General features: G+C 32.7%; 3 protein-coding genes across 4 annotated transcripts; 1 reads left to right on the top strand and 2 right to left on the bottom strand.

Moving 5' to 3' along the window:
• Window positions 1–389: 389 nt before the first annotated feature.
• On the bottom strand, window positions 390–4,255 carry LOC127794368 (glutamate receptor 2.7-like). Of its 2 annotated transcripts, none has more exons than XM_052325397.1 (5): window positions 3,806–4,255; window positions 2,234–3,570; window positions 1,819–2,131; window positions 1,184–1,590; window positions 390–1,081 (listed from the first exon to the last, which is right to left on the bottom strand). In XM_052325397.1, exons 1-5 carry the CDS (start codon window positions 4,188–4,190, stop codon window positions 560–562), a joined length of 2,964 nt encoding a protein of 987 aa, XP_052181357.1. In that variant the 5' UTR covers window positions 4,191–4,255; the 3' UTR covers window positions 390–559. The 2 variants fall into 2 exon arrangements, with proteins under 2 accessions (XP_052181357.1, XP_052181356.1); XM_052325396.1 differs by having other exon boundaries at window positions 2,222–3,570; window positions 3,806–4,254.
• Window positions 4,256–8,446: 4,191 nt separating this feature from the next.
• Window positions 8,447–9,139, top strand: LOC127794374 (uncharacterized). The gene is made up of 2 exons (XM_052325403.1): window positions 8,447–8,599; window positions 8,758–9,139. The coding sequence occupies exons 1-2, from the start codon at window positions 8,458–8,460 to the stop codon at window positions 8,931–8,933; spliced, it is 318 nt and encodes a 105-aa protein (XP_052181363.1). The 5' UTR covers window positions 8,447–8,457; the 3' UTR covers window positions 8,934–9,139.
• Window positions 9,140–9,869: 730 nt separating this feature from the next.
• On the bottom strand, window positions 9,870–13,822 carry LOC127794367 (receptor-like protein kinase). Its single transcript, XM_052325395.1, has 2 exons — window positions 10,664–13,822; window positions 9,870–10,535 (listed from the first exon to the last, which is right to left on the bottom strand). The coding sequence occupies exons 1-2, from the start codon at window positions 13,626–13,628 to the stop codon at window positions 10,138–10,140; spliced, it is 3,363 nt and encodes a 1,120-aa protein (XP_052181355.1). The 5' UTR covers window positions 13,629–13,822; the 3' UTR covers window positions 9,870–10,137.
• Between the last annotated feature and the right edge of the window lie 7,419 nt (window positions 13,823–21,241).

Raw genomic sequence — 21,241 nt, 5'->3', positions numbered from 1 at the left:
TTTAAGAATTAATACACACCTTATAAAATTAAAGTAATCACGAAAAATCAAAACCATAAAATACATAAAGTTCTAAATTAAAAGACACAATCATATGTCCAAATTACTACAAATTCATGAATTAATTAGTGATTGCAAGGATTTTTTGAGCTTTAATAAAAGGGTATGGGCAGTCGATCAGTTTTTTACTTCGATTATCGATCGAACAATGAAACCAAATTTGAGCACTATATATATATATATATATATATATGGTTAACTTTTCCAACAATCCAAACTAGATACCTCCAACTACCCAGATCGAAAAATCAACTAATTACCTAAGAAAATAAGAAAAAAAAATGAAGGAGCAAATTATTGAAAATTTGGCTTACACTATAACTATAGTCTTAAAATTAGGGGAACCAGATTAATTGTGGACAACTTTGGCTCCCACTACAAGTCTACAATCAATTGCAACAATTAATATATCAGATGCTATTATCAAGGCTAGTTAGTGTAGTGCTAATTGGAAGGCAGGCAGGCTGGCATAGTCTTATTTGATCATTAGTATCAACAATTAATACAATGTCATGAATTGGTTTGGTGAACCAGGTTCCGTTGTGGAAAGTCCTTCATCTTGAGAGAAGATTCCTTCAGCACTATGAAAAATGCTTATGGCTGGACTCTGAGGGCCCTCAAGAACTTGAGTTTTTACCATTCTCGACATTGCTATCCCTTCATTTGTTGTTGTCGGTTCTTTGCGTGATGGGCCATCTTTTTTCTCATCAAAGCTTTTAGCTATCTTAGTAACCTTTTCCCGGATCGAATCATTAGAGGTTAAAATGTCTTTGTTCTTGTACAAGAAGTCACCAAAAAAAATGATTAGAGCAGAAAGCGAAGATACACAAGCAATGAGGAAAAGACCCTTGAAGCTATCAAGAGTAAGGCTTTCAGAGGTGGTTGTGATGTCGTCTTGCATATTGCAATCTTGTTCTTTGCCATATATCTTATCTGGAATTTCGTTCATCCTTTTTCCCTCCGTCACATGTAAGATTGCTCTTGAAACCTCAGGAACTAAAGGGGATCCCTTTGCAAATGCCTACATGTACATACCAATAAAAGTATGGGAAATTAGTTTTAGCAGTATGTGTGGTGCGAGCGCACGAGAGAGAGAGAGAGAGAAAGAGAGAGGGAGACTTACGAAGCCAAAGCCTGCAGTCTTATAAGTTGATCCTATCATAGTATACTTATTGCAATATTTGGCAAGGAAGAGCCTCAAATAAGGGAGTTCATCCACAATTGCACCAACTCCATTATTCTTACTTCCATTTGAGAGGGCTTCATCAAACTTTTGGAGAGAGTCGTAAGCCTTGAGCTTGGATGGATCGGGATACGAACTCTTCAAAAGGCCACCAACAAAAGAACCTTCTTGGTACCCAATATACTCTCCAGACTTTATAAGAGCATTGATATCTGTGACTGTAGGTTGGAGTTTCTGCACAGTTAACATTGATGTTAAGCTTGCTGTATAGTTTGACTGTACTACCAACACCACGAACATCCACGTGATTACTACAAATCTTGATAAGTTGCTGATTACTTTCTCCCCTGCCAAAAACATGAAAGCTAGTGAGTTGCTCAATTTGTTAAAATATACATTTAGGCCTTTCTAGCTAGTAGCATACTAAATTTTCAATATTGACTCTAAATGTAAATACTAGGAAATAGAGATTTCTTATTTATTTGGCATGAAAACTAATTGGTTATTATTTTTTTTTCCCTAATTTAAGGATATATATATATAGAGAGAGAGAGAGGGGGGGGGAGGGTACTTACTGTGGGCAAACACTAGAGTTGAGAAGGAAAACCAAAGCATCGTTCCAACTTGGTAGAGCAATGGGCCTCTAAATTCTTTGTTTATGCGATGCTCAATAACCCATACTACAAAGCCAATAAAAATGAAGAATGCCCCAATTGTTAACCACAAATCCATTGTCAGGGGTTTCATGAAAATCCATCCTCCTTTGCTTTTATTATCCTTAACTGGAACGATCATTGACACGCCAGATTCTGTGAAAGGCAATGTGAAATCAACAAAATTAGATCTATTTGCTATGATGCTTATGTCACCCACAACTACGTCGAAGTTCTGCACAAACAAACAAACTTTACTTAGTCGCATAGATTTAACAAAAATTACAAAAATAGGGATTTTGAGTTAAAAATTTTGATTACGAACATTTAAAGCAACCTGGTAAACAAGGTCATCATAGTTGGGACACTGATTTGGATTGCCTGAACTGGGGAAGGGAATATATTCATAAGGGATATAATATGGGAGATAATGATCCATTACTTCTTCGAACACATGGGCGCACAAACCAGTGACACTGACAGCGTTAGTCTGAGGATTCGTTTCCACTTTTATGAACTCTTCAAACCCACATTTAGCAGGAACACCAACCCTTAACTTCTTTTTTGTACTTGTTGGTATTTCCCAACCTTTAGGCACTATATCAGATTCTCCAGGCCATATGATAATCCGAAGATCTTCTTTACTGGTTGTGTAATTGTCCTTAATATTTCTTGGTCTTAAATCCTTCAATATCCCATATTTTGGAGTCCAAAATCCAATTTCCCTATCTTGTTTGCCGTTCACGTTGACTATTTGGAAGGTTGATGATTGTAACTCTCCATTGACTAAGTTGAATTCACCACTCAAGTCTTTAAATCTCATATTTCGAATTGATTGAAGAAGCCGCGGTCCCATTTCTGAAGTGCCAATTGAAACCAGGTCTGTTAAGTTCTCCACATTAGCGTTTGGTTTCTTGAATTTTGGTTTTGCAATTTTCACTTTCTCCACTGCCATTGCCAATGCCTTGACACTACTATATGCCCACAAGCCAAATACATTTAGATTATACTCATCATCTATATCTGGATTCTCTTGAAGAAATCTCTTTCTCCACCTTTTCTTAAACTTGTCGAGCTCATTAGACTTTGGAACGTAAGGTTTGACACCTATTACACCTTGCATAGACTCTATAACTGTGGAATCCATAGAATCTATAAAGCTTGTAACATCTGTTGTAATCCAAACATATCCTCTGCTCATCATTCCAACATCTTTTACCTTCAAGAAAACTCGAGAAGCGAGAGATAATGACATGTGTAATACAAAAACCCTAGTTTGCATGGTTTGAAGCTTATAGAGTTCTTGAAGAATGTGGTCATCCGTGGCTGAGATCGAAATGACACTTCGATGTCGAACTTGGGCGTTGACTAAGAGTAGAGCGTCGGTTAAATGAGGAACTATCCCATTCCCATAAGAGCTATCCTCATAGATCAACACTATTTCCCTCCAGCCAAAGGCTTTAACTATTGATGCGACGGGTTTAACTTGATAGGACCCAATTAGTGCCGCTCGAATGAAGTATGGATTCTCTTTTGGCGATAGAGACGGACTGGTAGCCGGAGAAATTATGGGGACTTTAGTTTTGTTGCCTATATCAATCACGAAATTTGCTTGTGTAGATGCTTGCGGACCTAATATTGCCGATACTTGAACATTCTTCAACAAGTCTATAGCTGCTCATACACAAAAAGTTGAACAAATTTCAAGTCACATATATATGCTAGAAATATTATTAATTTTTTTTTTTTTTTTTTTACTAATCAACAACTATTTAATTACAGCATCACATATATACAGTTTTTGCTGAAAAGTTCCCTACATAAATAATTATTATAAAACATTCAAATATGTATATGTTGTAAGTAGATCAAAGTAATGACCGAAGGAATGAATGAATAAAGTACTTACCGGCAGAAGCAGCCTGAACAACATCGCCCTTGGAATCTCTGTGGTGGAGAAGCAGCCTTGTGGAATAATTGGGGTGAGAGGCGTAGAAATCCTCAAGCCCCATGGATATGCATGTATTTGCTATCTTCCCAAAAATGGTGTCTGCGTCAAGAATCAACCCTACATCAACCTCCGCCACCGCCGCCGCCGCCGCAGCACCGGCATTCTGCCCAATCTGAAAGCTTATCGTCAGCAGAAGGTGCAGTAGCATCAGCGAAGAAGAAGAGTATTCTGTATTATATTTGGCCATCAAAATTAAAGCTGTAGATTGTATAAGAGATGGATGCAGATATGAAGAATTAATTATTGGAAATCGTTGGGTTGGCTCCATCAGCAATATATACATCAATCCGTTGAGTCGGTGGACTCAGTCAGATCTTACTTAGCCCTTCTTACCGACATCTTCAACGGTCTGCTGTCCACACAGTCATGGCAATTATTGTTGACCTTAAATAGTGAAGTAGATATTTTAGCTCTGTATTTATATTTTTTATTATTTTAATTACGCCATTAAATTATACAATTTCGAGTTAATTACACACTTCGATAAATTTGTAAAAGATAATGAATTATAAATAATTCATGGTGTAATTAAAATAGTAAAAAAATTCAGCGATATAATTGACTAAAAATTATATAATTTAGTAATATAATTGAAATAATTTTTTTTAAATATTTAAATGAAAAAACGTGCAATTACATGAGACCAAAATATATGTATTTTGTGGCCCTTAAATGAAATCTCTTTTGTGAGACACCCATAGTGAAATCTCATTCATTATTCATTCGTTTAAGTTATATATAAATATTATAGTTCCTAGAAGGTAGACAACACGTACGAACAGTCTCTTAAACTTATTATCCTGTTACTTACTTGCTGTCTCAATATTGAGTACTGACTTAATCGTCGATAGAAATGTTCAAATTTTGGTCCGATATATATACATGCATATGTTTCCGATAGTCACATTGAAATTCATAGCTAGCATTCAACATATTTTGCCAGCCATGACGCTGATTCAAATCTGACGGCCAATAAATTCTACCATCTTTCTGTCTGTCTGTCTGTCTTCAATAAAAGTCCTTTACGCGTTATCACATCAACAAACCAAACCAAACCAACAAAATATCCTTCAATTCCTTCCAACCACATCCACTCATTATTTATCACTTATAAATCGGCTTAATTAAAAGCAAAATACAAATGTCATTCCAACATTTACAGTATTTTAATTTGGAAAAGCTGGGCAAGCTTTTTTAAAATACCACCTTTTTCAGAAATACTGTTAAAATAATGTTTAAATTCAATAATATTTATTTTTTTTAATTTTTAACAAATGTATAATAAAATAAACTATACAATGCTTAAGTTTCAATGACGATAGCTTATAAGCAGTCAAAACTGAGTGTCAAACACCCCCTTAATTATAACAATTTTAGTAGTGATGTTGTTGTAGTATCAATATGTTATATTTTATGTTACATCATTGTACACTAATTAATGTAGCCTACGTTTAAAATTGCAGATGAAAAAATAAAATGCATTAACTAAAAATTTATTAAATGACAATGAGTCGTGGTTATAGTCTAGTTTTTATATTTTTTAAGGAAAAATTTAGATAAAGATTAAAGTTAATATATTTTGTAATGAATAACAAGGTAATTATGAGATTAAATTTGGGTAAGTAAGATTTATCTTTATTTCTAAAAGAAAAAAAAATATAAGGGTTATTTTAGTAATTTACTTTATTGATGTAACTTTATACTAATAACATTAAAAGGCACTCTTTGCTTATGTAATGGTATAGACATATGCAACATATCAATATCATCAAAAGTGTTGGCCTGGTGGTGAAGGACTATGATCGCACAACGCTGAAGGATGGATTTGAACCCAAAGGTTCACTTTTGGCTGGCAAGCGATGAGGGCTTGGAATATTCAAGTTAAATCTGTACTTTGGGACTAGATCTCGTCCTGGGAGGAATGTTTTTGTGTTTTCCCAAAGAGTTTGGGATGCTTTATCATCAATATTTGATATCAATAAAACTTATAATCATTATTGTTGTGTCATAGGTAAAAGCCCATTAAATGACCAAGTAATTCTAAAAGCTCAAAATGTCTTTTTGGACTAAAAGGCATAAATTTTCCATATACGGGGGTCCCACACAAAGTGCACAAATACGATAAGTCTGATATTTAAAAATACTTTTGAATATTCCAAGAAAATGATAGATAATTATCCATAGCGAATTCTAAATTCTAAAATGGTTATGAAATATTTGGATAGGCATTATCCCTAATAAATTATATCCCTAAAAATGATAAGATAAGCATCATCTATCAAGATAAGCATTATCTGCAATTCTGTTACATTTTGAATCATTTCAAATTTCTCTATAAATAGCGAGTCATTCATTCCTAAAAAGTGGAGAACGTCTTTGATACTATTTCAATACGGTTTCTTTCATCATACTCAGTGCCTAACTTAAGCGTCGGAGTGTTTGCGCAGAGACCTTCCCGCGTGCTCTGACTGTTTTCTTATTTTTACAGGCTCAGGCGGCTTGAAGACGATATTTTCATTCTACAATTTTATTGTTGTATCCATGTCACAACAATTATTATATATATATATAATAATAAATTCAGAAAAGAAAACTTTATGAACATGCTACATTATTTAATGAATTTCTTGTTATACAAAAAATAGATTACTTTATGAACATGTAACATTATTATTTTGTACATTTTGTTGTGAGAAGTGGCTTTATTTTCACTATTTTATCTGGATGGAGTTTAGCCAACTAATTTTCCTTACTCAGGCATGTCGTTCTACTTTGTAATTTGGAGTGGGTAATTTCCCTGAACATTTTCATAGTTAAACAATAGACGATTTTCTAAGTAAGTTATGAATTTACGATGATGATAGACCTAAGTGTTTATGCTAGTGAGTATCTTGGAGTTAGCTGTATCAGAGTGAATTTTGGAGATCAAAATTGGTTCATTCCTCTAGTCCAAGCTTTTACTGTGTACATATTGCTGTTGTCTTTGATTGGTCATGGCATTCCATTTGTGATTGCTTGATTTTGGAGTTGTTATAGCATAAGACACTTTGAAGCCCATTGTTGCTCCTTGTGGCTCTTTGCAACCTGCTTTGGAGTACTGTGTTATCTCCTTTTATGAGATGATTAGCTATGGTTAGATTTGGTTGGATTATATTTTTGGTTTAGATTCGATATCATTTGTTGGCTTGTTGGGCTTAGTTTGTATGAAATTTGTCTCAATTACTTATTTAAAATTAAAATAAATATAAAAATTAAAAATCAAATCACTTGTCGCATTTTTATGTTAGATCTAAGTGGGTATAAAAATGACTAGCCGTTGAGTTTAAAGATTATCAATAAACAGAGGAAGAGAAACTAATCGGTCTTTATTGTGCATTGGAGTGTATCTTAATTTTCTTCTTGTAGATGTTTCGGCGCTAGTTTGTTTTAGTCAATTCTTAGTTATATAAAAAAAATTAATTAGTTAATTAAATATTTTAAAATATGATATATTTATGAACAATCAATTAGATTATTTAGATATTAAAAATAAAATAAAATAAATATGTCTTATATAAAAATAATTTACACTTATTATCCCTTAATCATTGCTTTTAAAACAATGATTAGCAACAATTTAATTACCTTAATTGAAGAGAATATACAATAATAATATTCAAATATAAAATTCAAAGAATTAATAATAATCTGACCAAAAAAACTCAAATTCTCTACGGAATTGAAGGAATTTGGCAACAATATAACCCTTTAAATCAATCAACAAGCATTTAATACGAAATCTTGTGCAATTTTATTATTTATTTACTTATTTGTTCAATAATAAATGCATAATCATTAATCATTTCCTTTAAAACAAATGAAATAATACATTCATTCATATAGTGATATATATATATATATATTCATGAACTGACTGTCAAAATAACATTTTCGAACCATTTATGAATAATACACATCCATTCATGGCTTTTAATGAAATAATGCTATTGATATACTTTTGTATATACCTTGAACTACACAAAGGTATATCAATGACAAAAATATCTCTCATAAGGTGCAAAGAGACGCGTGAGGCTCATGAAGACGAAGGATATTTTAGTTATAATATTCCTTTATGTAGCTTAAGATATACAAAATGATGTACATCTAGCGTGATTCTTTTAATGCCCACAAATTTCAAAACAACGAACACGTTTAAAGAAAGAAATCCTTATAATATTTTACAGTAATCCTAATCTAACCCTTTCTTAAATATCACAGAAACCCCCCAACTAATTATATATAGCGAAAGTTTTATCATCAAATCACAAGAGCTGGTTATGGTCATGGAGATCATCAAGCCCCTTCTATGGACGCTGCTGCTTCTCTCCTTCAATGCAGCAGCCCAATCCCAAGGCACACCCACACCCACCCACAAATATATATATATACATATTCATTTTTATATAAGGCTATCTATATATATATATAATATATATATATATGGATTTATATATCTGTGTTCATATATATATGCAGGTTATGAAGATGAGAAATTGCAGATTGATCCCATGGTGAAGCAGTGTGAAGATGAGATAGAGCTGGGAGAATGTGATGACAAGAAGTGCAGTGATGTCTGTAACAAGCAGTTCAGCAACACCACAAGTTCTTCCTGCCTGCCCAATGGGGGAACTTGCCAGTGCTACCATATCTGTAATCTTCAGTACCCAGTCCTTAACTTTGTGTATTTTTCCCTTGACAACAAGAGCTCGGCCTACCCTTTTGAGTGTACAGCCTGTAAATTCACCAAAACCCCTTATTACCGAACCAATGTTGAGTGATGATGTGATTATTGTTGGTGGGGTTTGCAGGTGAGAAAGGGCATGTTGTGGACTGCTGGCAAGATATACACATTGTGGGATGCACCAACAGCGAGTGCTATGGCGCGTGTTTGCAGAACGTAAGGGGAGCTGTGTCCGGGACTTGCCTCCGAGCTGGGACAGGTGACCAGAACTGCCAATGTCAAATACCCTGTGGAGGATCATAAGATTGGATCATTTGGATGCATGCTCAAATCCAGCCTAATCACAGTGCTTCACCCCAAATCGAGTTTTATTTTTGTCCTGTTTATAGATATGATTGACATGTCAAATTAAGTTTTACTTTTATTCTGTTTTTTGGGCATAGATAGATATGATTGACATGTCAAAAATTAAGTAGTCAACCTTATTTAATGATGTTATTTAATAAAGCATCAACCGATGCCATTTGGACCAGGGGATAGGATGGCCATGTGTGGCAATCGTAGACTGTCGTGTGGCACTTGTAGGATGGCCACATGCAACAACCATCCCCTTTCTCCATAAGGCGCTTGGTTGTCTTTTCGTTGGAATATTGATCGTATTACAAGACTAAATCTCGACCATTTATCTTATATTTATGAAGCTCCACCCAGTCATCCAGAATTGCTATTTATCACTCGCATCAGGATTTGAAGCATCAAATGAGAAAAAGGGGAAAAAGAGTAAGCGTGTCGCGATCAGCCAAGGGTTTTGGGGGTTTCTTCATTTGCTCTATAAATGCTTTGTATATGCTATCTTTTTTGGTTCTTTGATTCAATAGGACTTAACCTCTAATCTATATTTATGATTATTGAGACAATTTTGTTAGCAAACCAGTGATATACAAAAAGTGTTTGTGAGCCGTGTTTGAGGATGTAATCTTTGTTTTTATAGTGTAGTGAATTTTTCTCACCGAAGGTCAATGTGGACATAGTCCCGATTTGAGGTGAACCACTATAAATTCTTGACCCCCTTCTTTATTCTTTATTCCTTATTCCTTCAGTTTATGTTTACATTCTAAGTGTGTGATTGTATATGCTTCCGGTTCCTAAAAAGTATTTTTTAGATTTTCTGTGATTGAACTTGATTTTGGTGTTTTTTTGAGTCCTCTGCTGTTCGTAACAAATGGGATTAAAGCGTTTGGCATATCGTCATGTTGTTGCTTATTTTGTAAATCTTTGTCATTTAAGAATTGAATCTCCATTTCCAGGGTATTTACATCTATGCAGATACATCAGATGCACTACAGATATCTACATAAAAGGACTAGACTCAAGAACAATTACACCTAACTGGGGCAAAAGAAATAAGCAAATTTTGCAGAGCAACTTAACTGAGGGGCATCTCATCTACAATCTACACTACATCTTTTTCTTTCTGATGATGAGAAACTTTCATCGCAGAAAGGGATTACCAGTGAGAGGTGATGGAACCACCAAAGCTCTGAAAAGCTACCTGTTCTTGCTGCTTCGTACGTGTTGTCGGTTTTGCATCTTCTAGTTGCTTCACTACATCTCTCATCGTTGGTCTTTTGCTTGGCTCCTTTTCTGTGCACTGCAAGGCTACCAAAAGCACATTGATCGCTTGTTCCATGATGCTTGAATCCAAAAATTCGTGCAGTAAGCCAGGATCCATAATCCCCTGTATTTCTTTAGCATGGTTCCAGACACATCTAACCCATCCTACAATATCCTGTTCCTCCAAGAATGAAGGATCCAAAGGCCTCTTTCTGGTGATCAGCTCCAGTAGAACAACCCCATAACTGTACACATCAGCCGCCGTGCTTTTCTTCGTTGTAAATGCGTTTTCTGTCCAAATCATGGCAAAATTAGCATCTAGCCAGATTCACATTATTTTTTCCTTTGTGCTTGTGTGTGTAATGCATCGATATGTAAATACTTTTCAAATACAAGGAATAATTTTATGAAGTTATTACCTGGTGCAATGTACCCAAGGGTTCCTGGGACCCTGCTGGATGCAGGTGAAGCAGAAGATTGACCGAGAAGCTTGGCAATGCCGAAGTCAGAGATGTGAGGCTCCATTTCGGAGTCCAAAAGTATGTTCATCGGTTTGATATCGCAGTGCACAATAACAGGATTACAGTCATGATGGAGATATGCCAATCCTTGGGCAGTTCCCATTGCTACATTGAAGCGGACACTCCATTCCAAAGTTGGCGGTGGCTTCTTCTCATGAAGAATATCGTAAAGGCTTCCATTTGGCATGTAATCATACAATATTAAACCATAGTCTTGCTTCAACCAAAAATCTTCCAATTTGACTAGGTTTCGGTGTCTAACCTTCCCAACAGTCTGGATTTCCCGAATCATGCTTGCTTTTCCTCCCTTCAGCCCTGCAAATACAAGCTTTTTCACTGCATACACCTTCTCTTGAACCAAAGCCTTATAAACAGTTCCATGGGCTCCTCTCCCAACAATATGCCTCTCATTTAGGTTGTCAGTTGCTTCCATTATTCTGTTGATCAGCTTGGTACATGGAGAGATCTCAGCTCCTTCTCTTGGCCTTCTTAGCCAGATTAACAAAACAAATCCCAGCCCAAGGACCACAAAAACAACAGAAACTGATGATCCCAGGGCTATCATTGCAATTTGTAATCTACTAAGACCTTTACGGTTGATCAACTTAGGGTCACAAGTTTTGAAAATGCTGTCCCCAGTGCAAGCATAGCCACTTGTTGGACAAATGACACAAAGCCCCGGATTACCTAGGAATGAAGACGGGGAAGAATTGAGAAGCTTCATCAATGTTTTTGGAATGGATCCGGTGAAGTAATTGTGAGAGACATTGACCTCAGTTAATGACTGAAGTTCACCAATATGTTCCAAAGTTCCAGTCAGATTATTGAAAGATAGATCTAATAGCTCGAGCATAACCAAATTTCTGACTTCTGCAGGAATATGACCTGTCAGTCCATTGCTGCTGAGATTTAATTCTTGCAGGTTCTGTGCTGGTCCAATTGATGAGGGGATAACCCCGCCCAATAAATTTTCGCCAAGCTGTATATTTAAGAGCGATTTGGATTCAAACAAGAACGAAGGGAAACCCCCAGTAAAATGATTCCCACTTAGCACTAGAATGGACAACCTGGTCAAGCTTTCCAAACTAGGAGGGATGGAGCCATGTAAGAAATTATAACCCAAATCCAATTTCAACAATTTGGTACAGTTTGACAGTTGAGGTGGCAATGGACCTTCCAAATAATTGTGAGAAAGATTCATGTAATGAAGATTCACAAGGTTCTCGGGAGGCAAAAACCCTGTGAGCCTATTCATCGCCAAGTTAACCGAGGTAATATTGGTGAGGTTACCAAAGCTAGAGGGAATTCTTCCAGTCAAGCTATTGTTGCTAAGATCCATGTAAAGAGGGTTTGGATTCTTCACAAATTCCGGAAGAACTCCGGTGAGGTTATTATGTTGGAGAATCAATCTTCTGAGAGTTGAACAACTTCCTATATCAGAAGGGACACTGCCTTCAAGACGATTGAAACCCAGGATCAGTAGCCTCAATTGCTTGTTGAAGCAAAGGTTTGGTGGTATTTCACCAGTGAATGAGTTGTTGGTAAATTCCACCTGGATCAAACTACTATTTATTCCCAAACCTTGCGGTATGACTCCAGAAAACCAGTTGTCAAATAAAGAAATGTTTCTCAACTGCCTTAGCTCTGTGATCTCTGGAGGCAGTTGCCCAGAAAGATTATTTCTATACAGAAGGAGATTCTCAAGGCTCTGGATCTTCCAAATGCTTATGGGAATCTCGCCACTCAACCTGTTCTCATACAAGTAAAGGCTTTGCAGCCCACTTAACCTCCCAAATTCACTCGGAATCTCCCCTTCAAGTTGGTTGCTATGCAATCGCAGATCATTCAGAGATCTGCAATTGCCAAGCTTGGGTGGTATCCTCCCGGATAAATTGTTCTCGCTGAGGAAAAGCGTAGATAGCTTAGTGAGTAAACCAAGAGACGAGGGGATAGGACCAGTTAACCCACAATTGATAGCAGACAGAGAGCGTAAGCTACTGCAATTGCCCAGCCCGCGTGGAATCCCACTGCTGAATTGGTTAAAGGACAAGGTCAAATTACCCATTTTCTTACAGCTACCCAAACCCAAAGGAATTTTACCCTCTAGCCTGTTCTTACTGACATCCAATATCACAAGATTCTCAAGATTGTTCAAGCTATCTGGCAGAGCCCCAACAAGTTGATTACTGGTCAAATAAAGCTCTTCCAAGGCACTACAATTGCCTATGGAAGAAGGAATGGTCCCTGATAGATTATTCTCGTATAGATATAAGAATAATAACTCACTCAAGTTGCCAACATTTGCCGGGATGGAACCATTAAGCTTGTTCATGTTCAGGTAAACACTGTCCAAATGGGGAATTGAAAACAAAGAACTGGGTATTTCTCCTGACAGGGAATTGGAATAAAGGCATAGGTACTGCAAATTCTGCAAGTTCCCAATGGTGTCGGGTATGGATCCGGAAAAGCCGTTCTCCGATAGGTCCAGGTATTGGAGAAGGCTACAACTGGTCAAGGCCCGGGGAACTGGACCGGAGAAGTTATTTGTGCGGAAATCAATAGACCGCAGCTGTGTCAAGCGGGCTATTTCCGGCCCCAGTTGGCCAGAGATTTGGTAATTCGAGACATTCAGAGCGACCACGAGGTGGGTCTTGGAGTAGCATTGGACCCCGACCCAGGAACAAGGAGTCGGGTCGGAAGCGTTCCAGCTCAGGCTGATAGCTGGAGGCACAGCAGTCCAGTGGCTCAAAAGTGACAACAGAGTCATCCCGTCGGCTTTCAGACCGGAACCGCCATGGATGAAAGCAGAGAAACAGAAGAACAATAACAGTGGCAAGAGAAGCCGGCTCAAAGGAACCGCCATGATTATGAAGAGTAAATTACAACTCGATGAAGAAACCGAAGCTCAAAATTGCTGGAAAAAGAGGCTTACCGGGTTCAGAACAAAATCCCAGCAAAACCCAGCAAGGTCTTTGACAGTCACAGTCAGTCCATCCAGTGTAAAACACAACAATGGAGGGAGGGAGTCTTGCGTATGCTTCGCCCTCTTTTGGTTTATTTATAGACACAAACGGGGCGTCGGTGTCCGACCCGCTGCGCCAGTTAATGTAACGCTTGTTGTAGGTACACGCGAGATAGTTAACTACACTAATAATTATTTAATTTTATATTTTATTATTATTTGATTATTAAACCTTTAAATGTTATTTGGTAGTTATTAATATTTTAAAACTGTTACTGTTTAGTCACTAAACTTTAAAATATTATCTGCTAGTTATTAATATTTCAAAATTATTTCTCTTCCGTCATTCGTTAGTCACTAAACTTTAAATTCATGAGTGACGAATAAGAAATAGCTTTAAAATACTAATGATTAATAAGTAATATTTTAAAGTTCGGTTACTGAGTACTAATAGATTTAAATTATTAATGACTAATGAATAACATTTTAAAGTTCAATAACTAAATAATAATAGAATGAAACCAGAAACGTTGAGTGATTATTGATGTAATTAACCCATACGAATATGGTCTCAAAATATATAATGTAATGGGTAAAAATGCTACTTGTGCATTTATTTTGCCTCGTGTATTGATTCGTTATAACAAATATTAAATCAATATAATAAATATATAATATATTAATATAAAATATCATATCAAAGTAGTAGTTTCAATTTTTTATAGCTAAATTTTTATTTTTATTTTTATAATTTTATATTTTTTTTTCTTGTGATCACTTCAACTTCTCATTATTCTAATTAGATTGTAATATCTATATTTTTAACTTAATTTAATTTTTATATTTTAACTTTTTTTAATATGATAATTTAAATTTTTTATTATATCGATTATATATTTATATTTATATTTATATTTTTAAATTAATTTAGTCTATATACTTTAATGTCAATTTAACCCATTTTATTTTTACACACCAAGGGCCCGACACTAGAGATTCATTGTCATCTAATTTTGTTATAATAGAGATTCTGGCATTTGTCTCAAATAAACATCATTGATGATCGAGAGTTTTGAGAATGGAAAATACTATTAGTACATCTTTATGTACATTTTGAATTACATAAAGATGTACTAATGACAAAAAAATTACTCATGAGACACATAGAGGTGTGTGAGGTGTATGTGAGACGATGGGTATTTTGATCATAATATTCTCTTATATAGTTTAAGATGTGTAAAAATGATATATATCTAACATGATTCTTTGAGAATTATTGAGAGAATAATAAAGTCAAGACTTAACATATTAAGTAAATAAAGAATATAAAGTTTGTAAAAAAATAATTGAATAAATAACATGACACGATATGATAAAATTATCTCAAAATATTTATTACACAAAAAAAAGCCATGATTGGTGAGCGTTTGGTGTGAAGTGATGAAGCATAAATTTAAAAAAAAAATTACAAGGTTAGTGGGCTACACTTGGGAGAGAGGAATTGGATTTATAAATTTAAAAAATCTTGTACATAATAATAATAATAATAATGATAAAGTAACAGCACAACATCCCCGCCCAATTTTTAAACATTTGGGCGGCTGTAAGCAAATTGAAAGGGGACCTATCAATTGTTCATTCTCAAATTGAAAATTTTTTAAAGTTGCTTTCTATTTTTCACATTATTATGGTAGTTGAAGTTGGTCTCCTGATTATAAGGGTCTCCGGAGACCTTCGTACGTCGAGCATTACAGTCTCCACTTATCTATAAAAATTTTAATTTTAATAATTTTTATAAAAAATACAAAATAATATAATTTTTTTTTATTATTTTGTTAAGATATTAATCTCTCCCCCTCTCTGTCGAGCTATGAGTTTATTTGACAATTATGTCTTTAAATAAGATATGTTTGATAGCACGAAAAATGTATGTAAAATGTTTCATCTAATAAATTGAATTCCATCTTGAGTGTTTGACACACTATATTTTTCATGGAATTGAATTCCATGGTACAACCATTAAAGTATATTTTTTACTCTTTTTCATGGAAAATTCCATCTAGAGGGAGATGATTTTTGATAGCATTTAGGTGAAAAGGAAAGTGTTTTCAACTTACATAGAAAACAAAAACCATCTCCCCCTAGATGAAATTTTTCCTGAAAAAGAGTCAAAAACATGCTTTAATGGTTGTACTATAAAATTCAATTTTATGAAAAATCTAGTGTGTCAAACACTCGAGATGAAATTCAATTCCTTTGATATGACATTTTTCATGCATTTTCTATTATATCAAACACACCCTAAATATTAATAGAGTTAAAGACAACAACCCATAATTGAACAAAATGAAAAATTAGATGTTTTTATAAAAAATATTAAAATTTATATTTAAATTTAAAAACACAATAAAAAATGACGATGCATATTTCAAAAAGAAAGAACGATTGTATGAGATTAAGAGAGTTGCGAGACAATAGAGATCGCACATGATCAGTTCAAAACTCGACTTAATTAGAGTTTCTCATTTAGGAAATGACTTGAGCTTGAGTTTTAAAGTGTTTGCTTTGTTTGAACTTAAAAGAATTTTATTTGCAAACTCGCTTATAAGAATTTTATTTTTATAACTTTTAAATTTAAAACTTAGAAAAAGAGTTGTACGAAACTAGCTTGAAAAGTTTGTTTTTTAGTCTAAAATCAAACTTCTAACGAGCTTGCTCAACGAGTTTTTAAATGAACAAGCACGAGTCTTATTTTTAGCTTTAACTCAAATTTAAACTCGAGTTCAAGTCCGATAAAAGTTTTAACAATTAAACATAATTTTTTATGAGCTCGACTCATTTATAAAGTATTTTTTTTTTCTCTTTTCAAAGCAAAAATTATCATGCTTCAAGTAATCTCCAAAATGAAAATAAAAACGTTCATTTGATCTAAAGCGAGATCAGTATTCTTAAGAATTCTAAATTGAATATTAGATTGATTTGGTCTTAAACGAACCTTAAATATTTTTTCTTAATTTGAAGACCCTAACAAGCGTTGACCTGTGAATGTGGAAAGGCCCTTTGCCTAGAACTTCACTGTCAAATAAATTGGTAGTCAATACTATTGAATATTTTTTAGTTAATTTAATTATTATATTTTTATGTGTAAAAAAAATAAAATAAAATGATAAAATATACGTCACACTTCGTTTATATTAAACTATAGTGATTAAATTGATTCAAAAATATAAGTTCAAAGTATAATCAAAATAATAAAAAAAATTGATTGCCACTAAAAAAAATATCAAAATAGAGGAGTTTAATAAAAAAATTGGGTGTTTTTTTTTATCAAAAATATTAAAACTTGAGTTTAAATTAAAATCTTGTACTATCGTATAATGATAAAATAATACCACAACATTCCTAATTTTAAATCATTTACTCGTCAATGTGACTATAAGAAAATCGAAAGGAGGACTCATCAATTGTTCATTTTCAAATTGTGAAAGTCAATGGACGAAAATTAAAACGGGGACTCGTCAATTGTTTATTTTCAAATTGTGAAAGTCAATGGACCACACCTTTTAAAAGTTGCATTCTATTTTCCACACTATGGTAGTTGAAGCATTATCAGAAGAATGGTCTCTCGGAGACTTAAGTCAAAGGACAATTATGATTCCCGAAGATTGCAATTAAACCCCTATTTAGGGTTTGTTTGGTAATTTTTTTTTGATTGGAGAGTCTCACATGCATAAAGTGCAAATATGATAACTTTAATATTTGAAAATTCTTTTGAAGGTTTTATGAAAAGAATAAACATTATTCATAAGAATTTTAATTTTAGTGGATTCTATAATAGAAAATTAAATAATTTATTTATTTTTGGAAAGAATAATACAAATAATGTACTGAATTTTTTTTATTTTGTTAAGATATTCATCTCTCTCAAAAGCTATGAGTTTATTTGGTGATTATGTCCTCAATTAACAATAAATATTAACATAGAGTTAAGACAACAACTCATAATTGAACAAAATGAAAAATTGGATGTTTTTATCAAAAATATTAATACTTGTGTTTAAATTAAAATCTTGTACTATCATATAATGATAAAGTAGCACCACAACATTCTCAATTTTTAATCATTTGTTCATCAATGCGTTTATAAGCAAATTGAAAAAGACACCATCAATTGTTCATTTTCAAAGTTGATGGAAGGCACTTTTTAAAAATTACTTTCCATTTTTCACACCGTGGTAATTGAAGTTGATCTCCCGATTATCAGAGAATGGTCTCCCAGAGACCTATGTCGGGGGACCATTACGATCCCCAAAGATTGCAACCAAATTTTCTTTTGATTGGAAGGTCTCACATGCATAAACGCAAATATGATAATTTTGATATTTAAAAATTCTTTTGAGAGTTTTGTGAAAATCATAAATATTATTTATAAGAATTATAATTTTAGTAAATTTTATAATAAAAAATTAAATATTTATTTAATTTTTGTAAAAATATTACAAAATAATGTACTGAATTTTTTTTATTTTGTTAAGATATTCATCTCTCTCTCAAAAGCTATGAGTTTATTTGGCAATTATGTCCTCAATTAACAATAAATATTAACATAGTTAAGACAACAACCCATAATTGAACAAAATGAAAAATTGGGTGCTTTTATCAAAAATATTAAAACTTGTGTTTAAATTTAAAAACACGATAAAAAATGACGATGCATATTTCGAAAAGAAAGAATGATTGCATGAGATTTAGAGAGTTGCAAGTCAACATAGATCGCACAAAGAGTTCAAATCTCGACTCAATTAGAGTTTGCTCAAACTCACTTTGGAAATAACTCGAGTTTTAAAGTATTTGCTTTGTTTGGACTTGTGAAAAATTTTATTTGTAAACTCGTTTATAAAAGTTTTATTTTTATAGCTCTTAAATTTAAAATTTAGAAAAAGACTTGTATGAAACTTGTTTGAAGTTTGGTTTTTAGTCTAAAATCAAACTTTTAAACGAGCTCGCTCAATGAGTTTTTAAATGAACAAGCACGAGTTTTATTTTTAACTTCAACTCAAATTTAAACTGTGTTTAAGTCCGATAATAGAAATTTAAAAGTAAACATAATCTTTTATGAACTCAACTCATTTGTAAAGGATTTTTTTTTTCTCTTTTCAAAACAAAAATTATTATGCTTCAAGTAATCTCAAAATAAAAATAAAAATGTTCATTTGATCTAAATCAAGGTCGGTATTCTTAAGAATCCTAAGTTAAATATTAATAGACCGACTTGGTGTTAGCCAACCTTAAATATTTTTTCTTAATTTGAAGACTCTAAGAGACACTGACATGTGAATGTGGAAAGGCTTTTTGCCTAAAGTTTAAGATTAAACAAAGAATCTTTGGTCTATCTTTCTTTTATGTCTACATCAGTTATTGGTAGTTAAAATTTTACTGTCAAATAAATTGGTAGTTAGTACCATTAAATTTGTATTTTTGAATTAATTTAATTATTATATTTTAATATGTGAAATAAAATAAAATGCTAAAGTATATGTTGCATTCTCTTCACATTAAAATATAGTGATTAAATTAACTCAAAAATATAGGTTCAGGGTATAATTAAAATAATGAAAAATTCTAGTTCTCACTTAAAAAAAAAGATCAAAATATAGGGTTAAATTGACTTAAAAATATAAATTTAAATGTATAAATTTAAATTCAAATTCAAATCTGATGAAAATTTTAACAAATAAGTGTAAATTTTTATAAACTCGAGTTATTTGCAAAGGATTTTTTTCTTTTTCAAAACAAAAATCAATATGCTTCAAGTAATCTCTAAAATAAAAATAAAAGAATTCACTTGATCTAAATCAAAGATCGAGATTAGTAAGAATTCTAGACCTAATATTGGACCACTTTAGCCTTAACAACCCTTAATTTTTTTTTTTTCTTAATTTGAAGACCCTCAAAGGCATTGACCTTTGAATGTGGAGAGACTCTTTGACCAAACCCTAAAGTTTAATTAAGACTAAACAAAGAATCTTTGTCCCTCTTTCTTTTATGTCTCCATCAGCAGGTAGTTAAAACTTCACTGTCAAATAGAATGGGAAATTATATGGTCAAACTTTTTCTTTTCTTTTTTTATTTTTATAATTAATATGGACTTCCACCAGTCTGTCTTTGCTTTTCTTTCCCAAGTCAATGCCTTTAACCTTTTTAATAATATTTATGTATTAATATTGATGTTTCATAGATGAAAATTTATTAAAAGATTAAAAAAAATTTAAGAGACTAAAATAATGTTCGGGTTCAAAATGTAAATTTTTTAAATAATAAAAAAATCGAGAGATCATTACAGTTTCCCAGAAACTGAAACACAGGGAGACCAAACAATTCCCCGAAAATCTAAATTTTGAGAGATCCATTCATTTTTATCGATGATATTTTTGTATTAATGCGTTACATATTTATATTAATATAATATAAAATATAACATTTTAATATATAAGTAGCATTAAAAGTATTACAGATAAGCGTTATATATCCAAGTATATAAAATGAATGATTTTAATTCAAATATTATTAATAAAAATAAACAAAGAAAATAATAACATGTAAAAATTTAATTTGATTCAGCTCAGCAGCCTATGTTTACAATCTCATTATAAGAAGATATTTCAATAACCTCATCATACATGGTAGAATTTAAATAGTCTGGTATATCATATGTGATTGATGCGATGCTCCGTTTATAAGGTTGCAAATGAGCTAAACTATTTGCGAACGACTCGTTATTTGACTTGATAAAAACTCGTTCAAATTAGTTGTTAAGGTAAATGAGTCGAACTTGAGGCTAATTTTAAAACTTAATTTGTAAACGAATAAAAGTTAAGCTCAGCAAAACTCGACTCGTTAAAACTTGCGAATATATTTGATTAGAGACTTTTAAATAGTAATAGACTTGATTGGAAGTTTGCAAACCAATTGTGAATAATCTCATTTATAAATATATTATTTAAGATAAAGTTATTAAATTTTAAATTATTATAATAATATAATTAAATTGAATATGCTTAAATTATTATATATATATATATCAATTTAATCATTTAATATAATATAATATAATATATGTATATATAATAAAATAAAATAACAAATTAGACTTAACCAAAATAACAAATTTTGACAAATCCAATCTCAAGTACGAGTGAGTTTGAGATTATAAACTGGCTTTGAGATCAAACTCAACTCGACTTGGTTCAATTATAACTCTATCCGTTAATCACAATATATGATGGGATCACTAGTGTCCTTGGTGCCCAAAAACCCTAATATTACATGGTTGAGAAATTTGGATCTAACATTTTGGTTGATTTAGTTATAGCAATGTGAGAAATCAAAACCAATCGGTCCACAAGAACCCTAATGTTACAACGGTAGGAAAATAATATTACAACATTGGGAAGGTAATATTGATCATATTACAATGGTATGAAGAATGTTTGGTCGATTAAAATGGGCATTCT

This window comes from Diospyros lotus, chromosome 2, assembly GCF_014633365.1.
Source record: "Diospyros lotus cultivar Yz01 chromosome 2, ASM1463336v1, whole genome shotgun sequence".
In the NCBI taxonomy this organism is placed as follows: Eukaryota; Viridiplantae; Streptophyta; class Magnoliopsida; order Ericales; family Ebenaceae; genus Diospyros; species Diospyros lotus.
This window is presented reverse-complemented; position numbering and strand designations above follow the sequence as displayed.

Excerpts from the sequence above, each read along its gene's own strand:
- LOC127794368 (XM_052325396.1), bottom strand. The coding sequence starts at position 4,190 with ATGTATATATTGCTGATGGAGCCAACCCAACGATTTCCAATAATTAAT. Across the intron at positions 3,571-3,805 it reads TGTTCAGGCTGCTTCTGCCG|CTATAGACTTGTTGAAGAAT; the intron begins GTAAGTACTTTA and ends GTGTATGAGCAG. Across the intron at positions 1,591-1,818 it reads AACTCTAGTGTTTGCCCACA|GGGAGAAAGTAATCAGCAAC; the intron begins GTAAGTACCCTC and ends TGTTTTTGGCAG.
- LOC127794374 (XM_052325403.1), top strand. The coding sequence starts at position 8,458 with ATGGTGAAGCAGTGTGAAGATGAGATAGAGCTGGGAGAATGTGATGAC. Across the intron at positions 8,600-8,757 it reads TTGCCAGTGCTACCATATCT|GTGAGAAAGGGCATGTTGTG; the intron begins GTAATCTTCAGT and ends TGGGGTTTGCAG.
- LOC127794367 (XM_052325395.1), bottom strand. The coding sequence starts at position 13,628 with ATGGCGGTTCCTTTGAGCCGGCTTCTCTTGCCACTGTTATTGTTCTTC. Across the intron at positions 10,536-10,663 it reads CCTTGGGTACATTGCACCAG|AAAACGCATTTACAACGAAG; the intron begins GTAATAACTTCA and ends TGATTTGGACAG.